This window comes from Capsicum annuum, chromosome 4, assembly GCF_002878395.1.
Source record: "Capsicum annuum cultivar UCD-10X-F1 chromosome 4, UCD10Xv1.1, whole genome shotgun sequence".
Lineage (NCBI taxonomy): Eukaryota > Viridiplantae > Streptophyta > Magnoliopsida > Solanales > Solanaceae > Capsicum > Capsicum annuum.
This window is the reverse complement of record NC_061114.1, coordinates 215,923,121-215,940,017: the sequence shown is the minus strand read 5'-3', so window position 1 is coordinate 215,940,017 and position 16,897 is coordinate 215,923,121. Positions and strand designations below refer to the sequence as shown.

The 16,897-nt window shown below is 34.6% G+C and overlaps 2 protein-coding genes across 9 annotated transcripts in view; one reads left to right on the top strand and one right to left on the bottom strand.

Moving 5' to 3' along the window:
• The first annotated feature begins 5,477 nt into the window (after window positions 1-5,477).
• Window positions 5,478-8,803, top strand: LOC107855193 (F-box protein At5g39450). The gene is made up of 2 exons (XM_016700186.2): window positions 5,478-5,747; window positions 6,441-8,803. Exon 2 carries the CDS (start codon window positions 6,503-6,505, stop codon window positions 8,393-8,395), a length of 1,893 nt encoding a protein of 630 aa, XP_016555672.1. The 5' UTR covers window positions 5,478-5,747; window positions 6,441-6,502; the 3' UTR covers window positions 8,396-8,803.
• Window positions 8,804-12,521: 3,718 nt separating this feature from the next.
• The window catches only part of LOC107855191 (BEACH domain-containing protein B), a 64,583-nt gene continuing 60,207 nt past the window's right edge, over window positions 12,522-16,897 (bottom strand). For all 8 annotated transcript variants that reach the window (XM_047411041.1, XM_047411036.1, XM_016700181.2 and 5 more), the window contains 2 exons: window positions 14,446-15,211; window positions 12,522-12,996 (listed from right to left, as the gene is read on the bottom strand). In XM_047411041.1, coding sequence (XP_047266997.1) covers window positions 15,161-15,211 — 51 coding nt within the window. In that variant the 3' untranslated portion in view covers window positions 12,522-12,996; window positions 14,446-15,160. The remainder of the gene's footprint in view (window positions 12,997-14,445; window positions 15,212-16,897) is intronic.

Genomic DNA, 16,897 nt, shown 5'->3' with positions numbered 1-16,897 from the left:
GAGGGGGCACAAGAAAAAGAAAAAAATACAAAAAGAAAAACGAGAAACAAAAAATGAAAAAGAAAAAGAAAAAAAAAGAAGAAAGTGAAATAGAAGTTAGAGATAGGAGAGAGAGAAAAAATAAAAAGAAAAAAAGAAAAAGAAAAAATAAAAAGAAAATAAAAAATAAAAAAATAAAAAAATGAAAAAATGAAAAAAAGAAAAAAGAAAAAGGGTGGTTCAAATAATACAAATGAAAAAAATTAATTTAAAAAAAAAGTTCTACAAAAATTTAAAAATTAAGAAAATGAAAAATTTTAAAATAAAAAATATTCCCTTTTAAAAAATATATATATATTTTCTTCATTCCAAACACACCCTTAATAAGTGTACTTTAGTACCCTTAAAAGTATACTTTAGAGGTTGATAAATTTCACATATGTCACACTTTAAGGATAGTGTAATTAGTGGATACTCATGGGTTATCCATATTTTAAAATAGATAATATGGGTTGACCCATATTTGACCCACTATTAAATGGGTTGGGTGTCCAACTCATTTGACATGGATAAAACGGACGGATAACTATATTATTTATCCATTTTGTCACCCCTAAGTTTGTCATTGCAACATCAGGTGAGGCTAAGTGTGATGGCCCACTACATCATCATCTCATATATATGGATTCCATTTTATTCTTTCTTGTCAGTTGTATACTCATGTGTTATGCCAGAATATTCGCTCATACTAGTTGAGTGTCATCTCGCTATCCAGCGAGATACATTGCTCCTTGCATATCTATAGTATGAGTACTATTATTATCCTAGTTTTTAATTTGGTCCTTCATATTTGTGTTGTTGTTATATATATGTTGTTTATTGTGTTTCAATTATGTTTTATTTTGTTATGGTTACTGTTCCTTTTCTCTGTTTGCTTCAGAATGCTTCACATGTCTTCATTTAGATGAGAGAAAATTACCTTACATAGGGAACATAAGGCCTATATATAATACATAACTATTGTTTTTTCAAAACTATAATACATAGCTATAGTCTAATTTGCTCTAACTCTCCATAAATGTTGTCGCACTTGTATTGGATCCTTAAAAATGCATTACCTTTGAAGGATCTAACATGCATCCAATGACATTTTAGAAGAGTTCGAGCAAAATAGGCTATAGTTTATCAAAATTATAATATATGGGCTATACTTTGGGTTTAATAGTATATCATCAAACCCTTTCAAATTCAACTTGTACGTGTTGAAGTCTGAATTACATATGTCATCCATTTAAATGATCCTGCTCTTGTAGTCCGATCCTTTTTCAAATATTGTGCATAATGAAAGTTTTAGTGCATATATTGGCCTACCTTTTCTCCATTTAAATGATACATGTCACTAGCTTAATCTATCTATTCCAGGGTTTTCTAAAACCGGCTAAAAGAATTACCAGTAAAGTGTGATATGAACGTGTGCATTCATAACGACGAAGGCAAATATAGGATCAACTATTAACGAATGACATGATTGAGTCATTTTTAATAGTTCAATAACATATTTGAGCTTTGCCCCTGTTAAAAAATGAAGAAGTTGAGTTGAACCTAAATATCTAGCAATTATATATTGTTTTGTGAATCCATTTAGCCGCAAAAACATAAGACATCGAAGGAATTGGGTACGAAAAATAACTTTAAGTTGTTGGTTAATTTGGATGAATTGGATGCCTTATATATTATTAGGGCTCGTAAACCAATACATTAGTAAGTACTACTCCTCTATTTAAAAAAAGTCAAACACATCGCTAGACATCTAAATTTGACATGAACTTTCATTTTGGCATCTAAAGTTGACATTATTCATATTAGGCACCTCAACTAGTTTTCTAATGTGTTATTTGATACTTTTTACATAATCAGTAAAAATATACGATGTGTGTATATTACATGCACTGCTAACATGTAAAGTGACGAATAATATAACAACATTTGTCATTTTTCTCCAAAATAATTTTTAAATGATTAATTTAAATTTTGAAAAATCAATCAATGAATTACCGCTCCACCCTCCCCAATCTTCTACAAATATAGTTGTAATACCTCCCCATCCCACCTTTCAATATCATCTTCTCCAAATACAGCTGCAATGTCGCGCCGCCCCCTCAACCTCCCCCCCCCCCCCCCCACCCCCCCCCCCCCTCCACAAACCCACCCCAAGATCATCTTCTTTAATATCCCATTCCCAACATTGTCTTCTCTAACCCACCCCCACCCCCTAAATCTCAAAAATCCAAAATTCCAACTCCTCAGAAAAAGATGTCATCGATGGACTTCACTGAACACACACACACGAAATAAATTTATTTTCTCCTCTTTGTGATGATTCTTGTGTAGAAAAATGAGTTTTTAAATTAAATTGGGACAAAATACAAATAGAGTCATCTTTTTAAGCTATTGTTGCTATTAGGATAGAGACGACCTCACTAGTGATGGTCGTCGTTGTTAAAATGAGTGATATCGAGAATGACATTAATTATTTTTTTCTCTTTCTCCATTTTGTGTATGTATGGCTGCATTGTGCAGTGTGTAAATAGAGCAAAACTCAATTACAAAAAATGGATTCTTTAATCAAATTATGCAAAATTCAGTTGAAAAAGTGATATATTGGATCAAATCGAGGGGCACTGAATTGGAAAGAAATGAAATTAATAGTATAACCCAACAAAAAGTTATTAAAATTTATTAAAAGTTTGAGAGATGATGAAGTATAATGATGAAGAAAATGAAGAAGCAAACATAGAAGCTGAGGAATTACTGTAAATGTATTTGAAGGAAAAAATGGTGGAAATTATACTCCCTCTGTTTCAAAATAGTTGACCCTTTTTGACTTGACACTCCCCTTAAAAAAGTATTTATTAGGGGTTTATTTTACCAAATTAGCCTTATTAATTATGTTGTGAAAATATAAATTTGAGTAAATATTCTTTATTTAGTCATGTAATGTTGAGGGTAGTATTAGAAGAACATAATAACATTAGAAGAACATAATAACATACTCTTGCTTTCATCAAAAGTGACAACTAAATTGAAACAAATATTTTTAAAAAGTGGGCCAATTAAAATGAAACGGAGGGAGTAGGAAGAAATAGTGAGAAAGAAGGAGAAGAGAGAGGACAAAATTATAAAAATACCCCTCACACATGCTCAAAATGTGTGTAACACACTTGCTATGTCGAGTCAGGGAAAAGTACCAAAATGACTCACTGAGACCTTAGTTAAAGTATTTAAAATGAACAACGTCCACTTTAGGTGCCAAAGTAAAGATCGTGTCAAATTGATTGAGGGATCTGTCGATGTGTTTGGCCTTTAGAAAAGATGAACTGCATTTTAGTCTATTTCAAAAAAAGTGATTTTTTGGGGTAATACTTTAATTTTAATTTTTCACATGGCATGTTTGAGATCACAAGATTTAAAAGTATTTTGGTACATTTGACATAACATTAATCTAAAACAATAAAATTCAAAAATCTTCTTTATTTTCTTAAACTTTAAGTTAAATCAAAATAAATTATTCTTTTTGAAACAGAATAAACATAATTTATACAAGGTAATTATTACCTATATTTTATAGGAAAAGACACCCCATAGCGTAGCCGGGTGGTTTATTAAGTAGGTTAAGCATCACGAACTCGTAGTTTTAACTTTAAATCTCAATAGAAACAAAAGCACATATGATTTTTTTTTAATTTGACCTTGGTGTTAACAAAGTTATATGATAATCTTTGCTTCAAGTTGATCTAGATCTCATGATTAAAAAGAATAAATTGTCGGAAAAGTTTATTATAAAGAAAACTGATTTAATGTATACTTTCTTCATTCATTTTTATTTGTCACTTATTTTTAAAATAAATTTTTATTTTTACTTGTTGCTTTTAATAAATCAAGAAAAAATAATATTTTTTTTATATTTTATCCTTAGCATTAATTATTTATTTTTCAAATCATTTTTCAATACCTAATATTAAATATCAATTAGAGTAGTATGATAGTATATCATGCCAATTATTATTATTATTTACGGTCCGTTTGGACACGAAATATAAAATTATTTGAGATGAGGTAAAGTTTTATTTGAACATGTAATTAGACTTTTTAAATTGTATGTTTTCTTATAAATATGAAAAACACAAGTTGTGAAAACTAATAATTTTTCCCCAATTATTATATAATGTTATTAACTAAGCAAATCATAGTTCATAAATAGGATATCATAATATGCTAAGAAACTACATTGATAAATTGCATGCTTTCATATTCTTTTTATAAATAAATGTTTGTGATTACAAACTATTACGTAAGTATACATAATTTTTTGATATTCACTAATTAACAATAATAGTAACTAGGTATTCTCTAATATAATTCTTTCACATGATATGTACAATCTCTTCATGTTGAGCATGAGTCTTTTTTGTAAAATTTAAATAATGGATTATTTTTTTACAAAATATAAACTTATGTTAGTTTATGTTGGATTCTGCCAAAGAGTTGAGATGAATATGCGGGCATACTATGAGAGATAAAATTGGGAATGTAGATATTTGGGACAAGGCAGGAGTGTCATCGATTGAGGATAAGATGCGAGAAGCGAGGTTGCTATGATTCGGACATGTATGAAGGAGATACATGAATGCCCCATTGCAAAAATGTGAGAGGTTAGTCCTTGACGATTTCAATAAAGGTAGGGGTTGGCCGAAGAAGTATTGGGGAGAAGTAATTAGATAGGACCTGATGCAGTTTCAGTGTACTAAGGACATGGTTTTAGATAGGATGGTAAGAATGATACAAAATAGGGTTGACGGGCACTTAGATAGTTGTATATTGTCTCGCTTATTCGTCTATAATAATAGTCATATTTTTTGTAGTTGCTTTTTCTTTGAGTTTGGTTATTATATGTAGTTCTTTTACACTTGAGTTATGCATAATGTTTAGATAGTATTTTTCTTGATGACTTTCTTTGCTTCAGCTATTTCGTTTTCACTATATATATAGAGTGAAAACGATTTATTCTTGAGTAAAGGGTGTATAAAAAACAACTTTTTTATCTCTAAGGTAGTTGTACGAAGCAGAGCAGACTTGTCCTTTGATCGGGTTTGCTTCACTTCCTAAGCCCTCATCACTTTCCACGAAAGCTAACAAGGTACATTCAGGACAACTCATTTATTTAGCATAACTTTATTTCGCTGGACCTCTCTTTGGGATTTGCATGTGGTCTAGCTTTTTTAACCCTCATTTGATGAGATTATACTGAATATATTATTATGGTTGTTGTAATAATCTTATGAATCAAATTTTAGATTTAAAACATTAAGGTGAAATCAAGATATGAAATTCCCAAGTCAAAATTTAATAAATGTACTAAGTCAAAATGAGACAAATAAAATCAGGGAGAGATTAATTTGGTAAGTTAAAACAATGGTACAGTCTAATCAGGTAGTCACTCCACTCTCAATTATTCAAAGTCACACCATACACCCCCTATTAACAGACAATTCCCAAAAAAGCTACTAATTTGTCTCTTTCAAGAAACCTCACATTCTTCATCATCATTAATGTGCTTTAAGGAAAAAAAGGTTCATTCAGTTTTGGTTGGCTGATGACCAACTTTATGAAGGGATGGCTTGTGAAAAATCTCACAAGATTCACATCAATCTAAATAGTTCTATCACTTTTGCCAATTCTTGTTTTTGCCAAACAAGACTTTAAGGAAAGTAAGATTTTTTGCTGTTTTTCAGTATGGTTTGTCAGATCTTGATTTGTTTTTAAAGCTCCTTTCTTGGGGTTTTAGTGAATTTCTATATATATCTTTAGATTGATTAAGTTGTTGCTGCAGAATCTTGAATCCCAATTCAAGTATTTCTCTTGAGTGATGATTGAGTTTTGAGGGCTGTTTGGCTAATCATTTTGTTGTTGTTGTTTTTTTAATATGAATTTGGGGAGTGTTATAGCAAAATCTTGAATCCCAATTCAAGAAAGTTGGGTTCTTTGTGAGTGATTTACCCCTTTTGAGTGATTGAGTTTTGGTGGGCTGTTTGGCTGTCATTTTGTAGTTTTTTGAATTTGGGAAGTGTTAGAGCAAAATCTTGAATTCCAATATAAGAAAGCTGGCTTCTTTCCCTTGTTGAGTAATTGAGTTTTGATGGGCAGATCATTCTGTAGTTCTTTTTTGTAAATTTGGGAAGTTATAGCAAATTCTTGAATCTCAATTTAGAAAGTAGGGTTCTTTGAGAATGATTGCCCTTTTTGAGTGATTGAGTTTTGAGGGACTGTTTGGCAGATCATTTTGTAGTTTTTATGAATTTGGGAAGTGGTTTATAGCAAAATCTTGAATCCCATTTAAGAAAGTTGGGTTTTTTGAGAATGATTTTACCCCTCTTGAGTGATTGAGTTTTTCTGTTTGGCAGATCATTCTGTGGTTTTTATGAATTTGGAAAGTTTTATAGCAAAACCTTGAATCCCTTTTGAGATGTGCGGGATTGGTACTACTATTACTATGTTGCCTGACGTTTGTGGATGTAGCTTGATGTTAACACTGCCTGATGATGTGTTTGCGTTAGTAAGTAGATCACTTACACCAAGGGATCTGTGTAATCTTGGTTTATGCTGTAGAAACTTGCATGATTTAGCTTCCTCTGAAAAGGTTTGGCTCCCACAATGTGAGAGGCTCGGGGTGGTTCCTTATAGGGACGTTATTGAATGGCGAAAGGGGGTCTCTTCCTACAAGGCGCTTTGTCACTTCCTTGTAAGCATTAAACCTTTGCTTGGTATTTGGGTTCATCAAAATCCTGAACTCGGGAATGTTGTATATGTTATGCCTGGTTTTATCTCTGCTGTTGGTTGTCGGATCATTCCCCAAGAACTTGGTCCGTTAGGCCTTGAAGAAGGGCCAATTTTGTGGTCGCCTGTATTTGAAGTTGTTTCTGATTTTGAGGGGTCTGCTGCATTTTTCCTGCATGGTAGGGAGAATGGAACGGACTATGTTTATCCTGGTTCGCTCAAGAAGGTCGAGAGGACTTGCAATGTGCTTCTGTTAGAGGTTGAGCCTCAGCAGCGCGGAAGTGGGGTTAAGTTGCTCCACAGCAAGAGCTTTATTCATCCTTCAGAGAATGAGGCATCACGGAAGATATGCAGGTCCAATAGTGGGGTTTCGTTGTCAGAAAGGGTAATGGGACAGCATGCAACCACAGTGCCGTTCGGTCGGCTTGCATTTGTTGATAGGAGAAAGTTGCTTGATACAGTTACTAACCAAGTTCGTCAAACACTGCCAGATGCTAAAGATGCCATATTATTTCCTCGTTTGAGAAGAAAGGAGGCTGATTTACGAGAGGATATGGAACTTTTGTACGAAAGGAGATTTCTCTTTATGAAAATATGCGATGATGGTGGTGGTTTTACTGTATGGAAGGCTGGTTCCGAGTTTCCTTTGCATCCTTCTCATATTGGATTGAGTGAGTTCAGACAGAATCTTGATCTGATAAGTGGCTGTCATGCATCACAAACTGCTGCTGATCATGAGAGTCGGAGTCGGAAGACACTTGCTGAATATGTTAGACACAGTCTAAAATATATACTCAGGAAGTCAAACTCTATCAACAGCAAGCGTGATCTTCTTAGGAAGAGTTCATCTGGCAATGGAAGTAAGCATGCCCAGCTTCACGAGTTCCTGAAACCAGGTGATACAATAGGGCTGACATTACATGCTTCAACTATGAAGTTATCCTCTTATCGTGCTTGGCCAAATATGCACGACAGTAAATTTGCTCTGTACAAGTTGCCTATGCGGCCACCGGAAGTGGGCCAAGAATATGCTGGTGTATGGGGAGGGACTTTTGGTTGGCCCCCGGGGAGGCCTTCTGATGATGATAAACCTGGAAAAGCACTGTTTCTTCTTTTGCTGTCTTATGAGGAGTCCCAAGGGCAGAAGCTACTTATCGCTACCAAAATATTAGAAGGTACACATTATGTTTTGCATCCTAATGGCTCAGCTATGTTTATAGTGAACATTGAAGAGCCTTCGAACGATCCATTCCCTTGGTCCACCGATGAACATGATTCCAACACTCTAGATGATGTCCAGCATGCTTTTACGGGTGAAGGTATTGCTAACGGGTATGGTTTCCGATATCCTGGTTCAAAACCTGGTTCGCTCTATGTGATCAACGATAACCTGCTTGCTTTTATGTGGAAGGAGTCCCAGGCTGTATTGGCCTTGCAGAGGCTCGATTTGCAAGAGGTTTTGAGCAAGGGAGAAAGGATTCCTCCTCTACCTCCAGTTTCAAATTTTGCATACCTTACCAGGTCCTATTCAAATGTGTTTGCCAATGGCCTGACTTCACCAAGGCAGAATCATCAGGGCTGACAAACGGGTGGAAAACAGCTTAAGTTCGTTGTACTTTTAAGTTCGTTCAATTCATACAGGCAGGTTTTTGAGATGCGTGCTTCGCAAGGTTTTTTTGGTTTCTTCACAGACAAAACAAAGGCATGATAGTACTAGTACTGTACTCAACTGCTCGTGGCGTATGACGAGATTCTTCTACATTCTGTCTATGATTCCTGGCAGTAATAAGCTTCTTCAAACCATTGTGTATTAGTATTATAACGAGGTGTTACCATTTCCGTAGTTGTAACAATCTTTGTGCTATTGTTAATTAGGAAGATTCCCAGTTCCCTTGTAGAAGGAATGAGGCTGCACCTTCTCTTGTTAATTATTTGTTGTAAACTTCTATGAAAATTTATGATTGAGTTGATGTCTTCCATTGGGAATTAAGATTTGCATCTAATGTGTAGGTCGATACTTGATTAAATTATTGAAACAAATTGGCATAATGTATTTTTAAAAAATAACCAAGGGCACTCATGCACCTCGATGAGTTCGAGGGTGGATGTAATTCAGTACGAACGAAGTGAGGGGAATATTAGCAAAGCGGAAAAAGAAAGAGGGATGGGGAGTAGCACCGCGGCTTCCCTTGAACCATCCTCGGAAGAGTAAGAAAGGAGAAGGGAATGGGAGTTTCTTGCCTACTAAGATTTTTCTAACGAGATTAAAGCGTGACCTAGAAAATGGAAATACTGAGACTTAGGGTTTCATTGAACGAGCAGTTCAAAGACAGAGATCAGGTTCAACACGTTAAATTAGATTGGAAAAGAATTCGAAAACTTCTAGGGTGGTGCAAAATTAGTTGGAAGCTTTTAGTACATTAAAATATTTGCTTGAACATATTTATTACTCCCTCCCAATTAATTTTTTGAAAGTATTTGACAAAGAGATTAAAAAGAAAGAAAATACCATTGATACCAAAATCCAAGATAAAATTAGAGAGGCAAACCTTAGTCTTACCTTGTGAGAGTAGAGAGATTGTTTATGTCCTCTATTCAAGTAATCTTAGGTTTTCTTAGATAATAACCTCCCTTCGTTTTAATTTATTTGTCCTATTTTTTCATATTACTCTTAGTATTAAATAACCATATAAAAAAATAGTAATCAAATATGGAATTTCAAAATATCACCAATAAAGTTAATTTAATAAAATATGCTCCTATTAAAAGTTTTCTTTAAGAAATATATGAAGTTAACAAGTAAAAATGAAATAAAGGGAGTATTAGTAAGTTTAAAAGTTTGGTGTGGGGATGAATACACAAAATCATAAACACAAATAATATTTTCAGTTTTTTCACCATTTTAACACCAAAACTTGATGGTTTGTGATTTTGAGGGCCCCTCTAACTTGTTCACATCAATCACATGATCCCCCACCCCACGCCCATCCCAACCCCCGCCCCCAACCCAAACCCAAACCCCAACCCACACTGTATTTACCAAAGAAAATGCAATTTAGAAGTGTTCATCTAGCTCGTGAGTTAGTTTGGACATAAAAATAGGGTGATTTATAGAGTTCGGAGCCTAAAAGGTAAGTTTTTTTAATCAAAATTTCAAAAGGGCATTCCAACGCTGAAAATTTTCAAAAGGGACAAGGTAAACACAGGTGTTTACCTTGTCTATTACAAAGTTAACACCGTCAGTCTAACTGTTAGAATGTAAGATAAAATGGTGAGTTTATCTTATAAGGTAAAATATGTCTCTTACCTTATTAATTTTCTTTTATATACCGCACATTTATTTCATTCAATTTTTCACTTCACTCTATTTCATCTATATTAGTTGTGTTTATTTTTGCTCAAAGTTTACTTTATCAAAAAATTTCCACTTTAAGGTATACTACTTTAATCATCTTTTTAATTTAATATTTTTCAATACCTAACAAACAAGTATGCACTATAATATTATTAATCATTTTTGTATCTTACTAATTTATCAAATATTGTTGTATCATATCAACTTATTAAGCCTAAACCTATGTTAAGTTAGTATTGTCATGCATGTGTAAAAAATTTGCCCTTTAGTTGTATGCTCAAAACTAATTTTAATCTTTTTTCTGTGTAGATATGGAGTATCAACACTTTGTGCATCCAGGACCATCACAGTATGACTTATATGCCACGCAAAATAAGCATCGGTCTGAGGCTATTTGGAAAGACACATTAAAAGGAGAAAAGGCATGTTTGATAGTGCAGCGTGATGATAATGATTTTTGGCAACATGTTAAAAATCATCCATTTTATCCTTGTCTTCTTAATTATTTTAATATTTGTGGTTTTAGATGCGTTATAAATGTTGGATTTGTTCCTTGCGATTTTTCCCTTATTACTGCACTTGTTGAAAGGTAGCGACCAGAAATGCGTACCTTTCATCTGAGAACGGGTGAAGCGACTATAACCTTACAAGATATGGAACTCATTTTTGGAATGGTCGTTGATGGAACTCCTATTCTTCATCCAGGTGTTTCTCAGATGTTGCCTATTAACAGGCAACAAATGTTTGTCGAATTAACAGTATGGATACCTGACCTAGACTTTTTTCAAGGAAATAGAATTTTTTTAATGAGATTAGAGGAATATATGGAAAATCTACATGAAATAAATGATGAAACTGAGGAGGAAGAGGTGCAACGAAGAGTTAGGTTGTACCTTTTTTGGTTGTGCGGCGAAACAATATTTCCCGATAAATCTAGAAATAAATTTAGTACAGACTTTTTATTGACATGCGTGACTTACCCGCAATGTCAACACAGGCTTGGGGAGCCGCTGCGCTATCGTACCTCTATTTTTGTTTGTGTCGTGCGTCGATGGAGAAGTCGCACTGCATTAGTGGTTTTGTTTCTTTATTACAGGTATGTGAATTATATAATATATTTTTTCTATTTTAAATTACTTAATTTATTGTGATGATAACTATTTTTTTTTTTATATAGCAGCGAGAATTTTGAAGTTGTTACAAGCTAAACATGAGATCCTACTTTACAAGATTAACGCCTCCATTTATCTTGTAGCCTTACACTTGCCGACACTTACATATAGATAATAGATAAGGTAATCTCACTATTTTACCTTATAAGGTAAACTCACCATTTTACCTTATAAGGTAAAACTCACCATTTTACCTCATATTCTAACAGCTGAACTGACGGTGTTAACTTTGTAATGTTTATCTTGTCCCTTTTGAAATTTTTCAGTATTGGGGTGCCCTTTTAAAATTTTGACTAAAAAAACTTGTCTTTTAAGCTCCAAACTCGTGATTTATACCAGAAAACAAGGGAACAGATTATCTCTTAAAAAGTACTATTACTTCCTCTGTTTCATAAAGAATGTCTCATTTTGACTTGACAAAAAAATAAAGAAAATAAAGAAGACTTTTGAATTAGTAGTCTTGAATTAAAGTATGTTGAATGTATCAAAATATACTTTAATCTTATGGTCTTAAAACATGTCGATATTAAAGTATTGTCAAAAAAGAAAAGAATTATTTTTTCTAAAACAAACTAAAAAGAAATTAATTACTCTTTTTGAAATGGAGGGAATAATAAGCATCATTATTGTTTGAGCTTATAAAGGAAACAACTTTGTTTAAAAAAAGATTTTGACTGATTGTGAAGGCCTTGATGCAGGCAACAAACAAACAGGTGTTAATCGAGTCAACATACATGTGATCAATACCAGTGCCTTTTATTTTATTCAGGCTTACAGCACATAACATAACTCGTGTTAGCTTAACTGAACCAGTGGCTCACTTTATCTTTAACAGCAAAGATACCAGCAAACTTTTTTCTAACAGCAAAAACAACTCTACTACTACTTTGAAATAATAAGCAAAACGAAATAATAAGCAAAATCTATCTAGCAGGGTAAGGTAGAAGTGTCTGGAACAATTTTTTTGTACAGTTTGTTATCTGCACGAATGGTATAACGACTGCCATTGTCTCCAACATGGACCGGTGAAACTGAATTCTCCGTGTAGATGCAATATAGTTTTACTTGTTTATATAAGAAAATTTCACCGGTGCTGATTTTGCACCAGATCGTACCTCTATGTTTAAAGAAACACATCTCAGAAATGAATGGAAAAGCTTCACAAAAATGGAGAGAACAGGGAAGTCGCAATGAAATTTTCATTTAAATAGCACTTCTATGGTTTTCCATATAAGGGTGTGAAGCCCATCTATCTATACAAAAATCATCTGAGGCTAAACACCCAATGATCACAATCACAATGTGCTTATATCAACGCTGTTTAATCACTGTTATAGCTTAATACAACATTTGAGGCCTATCATATAAAGAAAAATTTGCACAAAATTCTGTACCCTAGCTGGTGGCAACTGCTTCCACAAGTAGCTGAATATCACAAGAAACATCATGTTTGGATGTGGCTGTATTCTGCCGTTCTTGGTCTTTCTACGGGTTGAGGCTCAAAGAATTCTGTCGCGGACACAGCTATTTGAGGGCTCTGCTATAATAGCTACTGAAGAAACATCCACATTTTCCTCTTCAAAAATGAAACACCTATTAGGTATTCCAAAGGTATAGCCCGCGTCTTTTTGACGACGTAATATGCTTCATGTCACCCTGAATGCCAATAAAAATGAACCAAAAAGGTTAACAAAACCAAACATCTGGAAAATTGATGCTTAGATTAACCAACAAGAGAAATATAATGACCAGTACTTGGTACTACAATTAATAACTGGGATACAAGAAGGGAGGGCGCTTCACTTGGCATAGCTCGGGATCTCGGGTACAAAAACAACCAAAAGAGGAAATAATCAAACTATTTCCATGCCAACCTAGATTGAGATTCATCAGTTTGACTATTTAGTCTGGTCCAAAATAAGATGCACCGCGCCCTAATTTGGCTCTAGGATAAGATGTGATTGCACGAGATCTATCTGGAGATTTGGCACTTAAAAACTCCTTGGAAAAATGTGTTGTCCTTGCTATATATGATCTTGCTATAAATTTCCCCATTAATGTCCCTGACTTGCAGCAACACTACTTCTCTCGGCTAAGCACGCTAACAAGCTATTTATGAGAACTTGCACTACGTCAGCATGTAATCTAGCACCTCTATGATACCACCTCCCACTGCAATTAAGAGTACCATTATTTTGCTATTCACAGACGAAATGAATGAGGCAATAAAGTTGGACATGTCCATAATCTATCCAACAAACTGTCATCTTAAACCTCTTCTACGATATTTCCTTCCATCAGGACCTTTTAGGGCTACTTAAGCACTGATTAGCGATTAGCATCCCAATACTCATGGTTTCTTCAAACAGCCCAAGAAGTAACAAACATAACAGGAACTAAACATGAGACCAGCTAAAAACTGAACTCTACTAACCAAGTAACTAGTGTTGACTTTTCCTGTCAACTTCAGTTGAAATCTAAAAAAAACTTTTGCAAACTAAATAGACTGGATAGACCCCTCTGCCAACAGTTGTACTAAAAGCCTAGACTAACATGGTCAAAATCTTAGAACAGAATCTATTTTTCTTGGTAAACAACTGTCTTAGTTCAGCATTAGAAGCTATCTATATTTACAACAAGAAACGGTGGGAAACAAAGTAGTTCTCATCAGTTCCTGGTGTAATTCTTCTTCCCCAATTAAGAACCCTTCAAGACTCACGTGTTTTGAAGTTTCTCAAGCTAATTTAACATGCCATTAATTAGTTTCATGAAACAATCTCAAATTTCACATTTTTATGTTCATCGATGGAGGGATACTAGGTTGATACATAAATCAAGAAGTGCCATTGGTGAATATCTGATATGGCTTCTTGGTTAACATATTTGCTCAAGCTTGCATCTAGTGCAGCTTTTTGACGGTAGAGCATGGAGTACATGACATAAAGATCAGTACAGGTAAATATCCTTAGTCGTGCAGCAACAATAAAACGAAAGAATCAGGAAATGTACTCATACTTCACAGTTCACTACCAGGAAGCTAAAACAGAAAGTAATGACACATTAAACCACATGAACTTTTCCTCCATGAAAGACATAGAAGAATACCTCAATTGAGCATCACTTTCAGTGATGGTATTGTTCTATTTACACCGCAGCACTGAACTGCAAATTCACTATGTCATAGAAGCTTTGGATTTTGAATGCTTCGGTAAACTAGTTTTACGAAGTTGAGGGTTTTCTATTGAATAAACAAGAAGACTTCCATCCTTGGTCCCAGCTATAAAGCATTCTTCCGGTGTCACAGTTAGTGAAGTTACTATTTTCCCAATACCATTGTACTTCCCCACAATCTCAAGTGAGTTCATAGAACGTACAATGATCAACCCTTGGTCTCCAGCACAAACCAAGAACTCTCCACAGCTACTGAGTTCAAGACAGTTCAGGCGGCCATTGGATTCTGAAGACGAAATGTGTTTCCCATTTATAGAGTAGAGGTGCAAATTAAGATCATCATCAGAATAAAGAACAATCCTTCCATGACGTGATGCAACAAGCTTTGACAGTGGACTGCCAGATGGATGTCGTAGAGATCTAACATATCTCCCATACCGTAGCGTATGGAAAACACAAGTTCCATCTTTCGACCCACTTATAACTATATCAAGCTCAATACTTGCATACAAGCATGTAATAACGTCATCATGACCACACAAAATATGGAAAGGGGCTTCAGCAATGAGGCAATCTTTCCGAGGAACCTCTGCTTGACTATGCTTTACTCGCTTTTCAGAGGTTCTATTGCGAACGATCTCCCAGACCATTACTGTTGTGTCGTAACTTCCAGTAGCCAGGACGCTTCCATCGGATGTAACTGCAACAATTAGAAATGATTTGGACCTTAGTGTTACTGAAAAATATAGAATAACTAAGAAATATGTCTTTCCAGTGCTGTAACCAGGCAGCACATTTTGATTAAAGTAAACAATTTTATTGCTTTATTGGTGTTGGGAGAAGAAAACTCATGTATACAAGAAGTCTACCAAAAAAGTAGAGAACCTAACCCAAAATATGGTTGTCTACAAAAGACAGGATATTTAAAGAAATAAAACAAAAGAGGATTGCTTATTGAGAAGTTCGCTCTTTTTAATGAAGTAAACTGCATTAGTTAAGGCATCAACAAGATGCGGGTCTTTGGGAGATCTGATTTATAAAATAGTTACCAAATGTATAGGTTTGCTTCTTCATGGCAGAAAGAGAGTGCCACAGCTATTATTTCAAAATCTCGGAAATATGTATATTTAAGTATAATATATATACATAATCAGTATATAGGTTTCGCAAATTTTGGGCTACCGCCCGTAATTAAATTTGGTCGACCGGCCAAAAATGAAAAAAGCCCAATTACATAAGGGGTCAAAAGGCTAGGTCCAGTACAATTCCGACAAGGAGCTAAAAGTTTAAAAAAAAAGAAAAAAAACTGTCAACAGCAAAAGGCTAGCTTCAAAACTATATCTATTGCTAACATCAGGGAGCTAACAAAATTGGGAATTTTAGTAGCTCAGTTGGCTGACTACCTTATTTTTCACCTTGGTGGTGAGGGTTAGATTCCCCTTCTTGTAATTCCCTCCCTCATTTCGCCTCCCCCCGCCCCCAATTTTACAACCAAAATAAGGGGAGCTATCAACAACAACAACAAACCCAGTGTATTCCCACACAGTGGGGTCTGGGGAGGGTAAGATGTACGCAGTACATACCACTACCTCCGGAGAGGTAGCAATAACAAGGCTGTTTCCGATAGACCCCCGGCTCAAGACAGAGAATAATAAACAAATTCATAATAAAAGCATGAAACAAGATGGCACAACAAAGATAAGACACCCACACATTAATACCCTACACTAACGTACCAAAGGCACCGCCCACATGCACTAGCCTTCTATCCTAATTCGCGTTAAGGGAAGCTATCAAAATCCAAATATTATCAACACTGTTTTCCTTTTTCTTTTTTGATGGGTAGGATGCTTTTCAATAATTCTGAAGACTTGCATCAATCTTTGAGGCTAGTACATGGTTATTTTCCTCTTTTTTTTTTTGAGAAGGTATCATAGTACATGGTTATTTTCTGATAGTATTCATCTTAGACAGTCAGTAAAGATCTAACAGTCATAAAAATAAAGAGATACCAAGCTGGCATTCCAAAGTGACCAAAAAAGGTTCAGAACTGTGTCTGTCCTGCCAGTAGTAATGAATATTGTCCCTTATCTGAGACCATTCCTACTGCCTCTCAAGAGGGAATTAACAAAAAAAATACAAATTCATAATAAATAGACCGCCTTCAATTGTTACAAAGCTCTACTCCACATTGGTTGTTCCTCCTTGCCAAGGTTGATCCACAAGTTTCTGATATTTTGGTATTCTTCAACATCAAAAAATTGTCAATTAACTGTACCGACATGATAGGAAATACATCCCTCAACTTTGGCATAATAACTTGGCCTATTCTCATAGATACTAAAACCATGTATTTAATGTTACTATCCAGTTAGACGAATTCTTC

What these genes read in the sequence shown, in the direction of transcription:
- LOC107855193 (XM_016700186.2), top strand. Translation starts at nt 6,503, where the DNA reads ATGTGCGGGATTGGTACTACTATTACTATGTTGCCTGACGTTTGTGGA.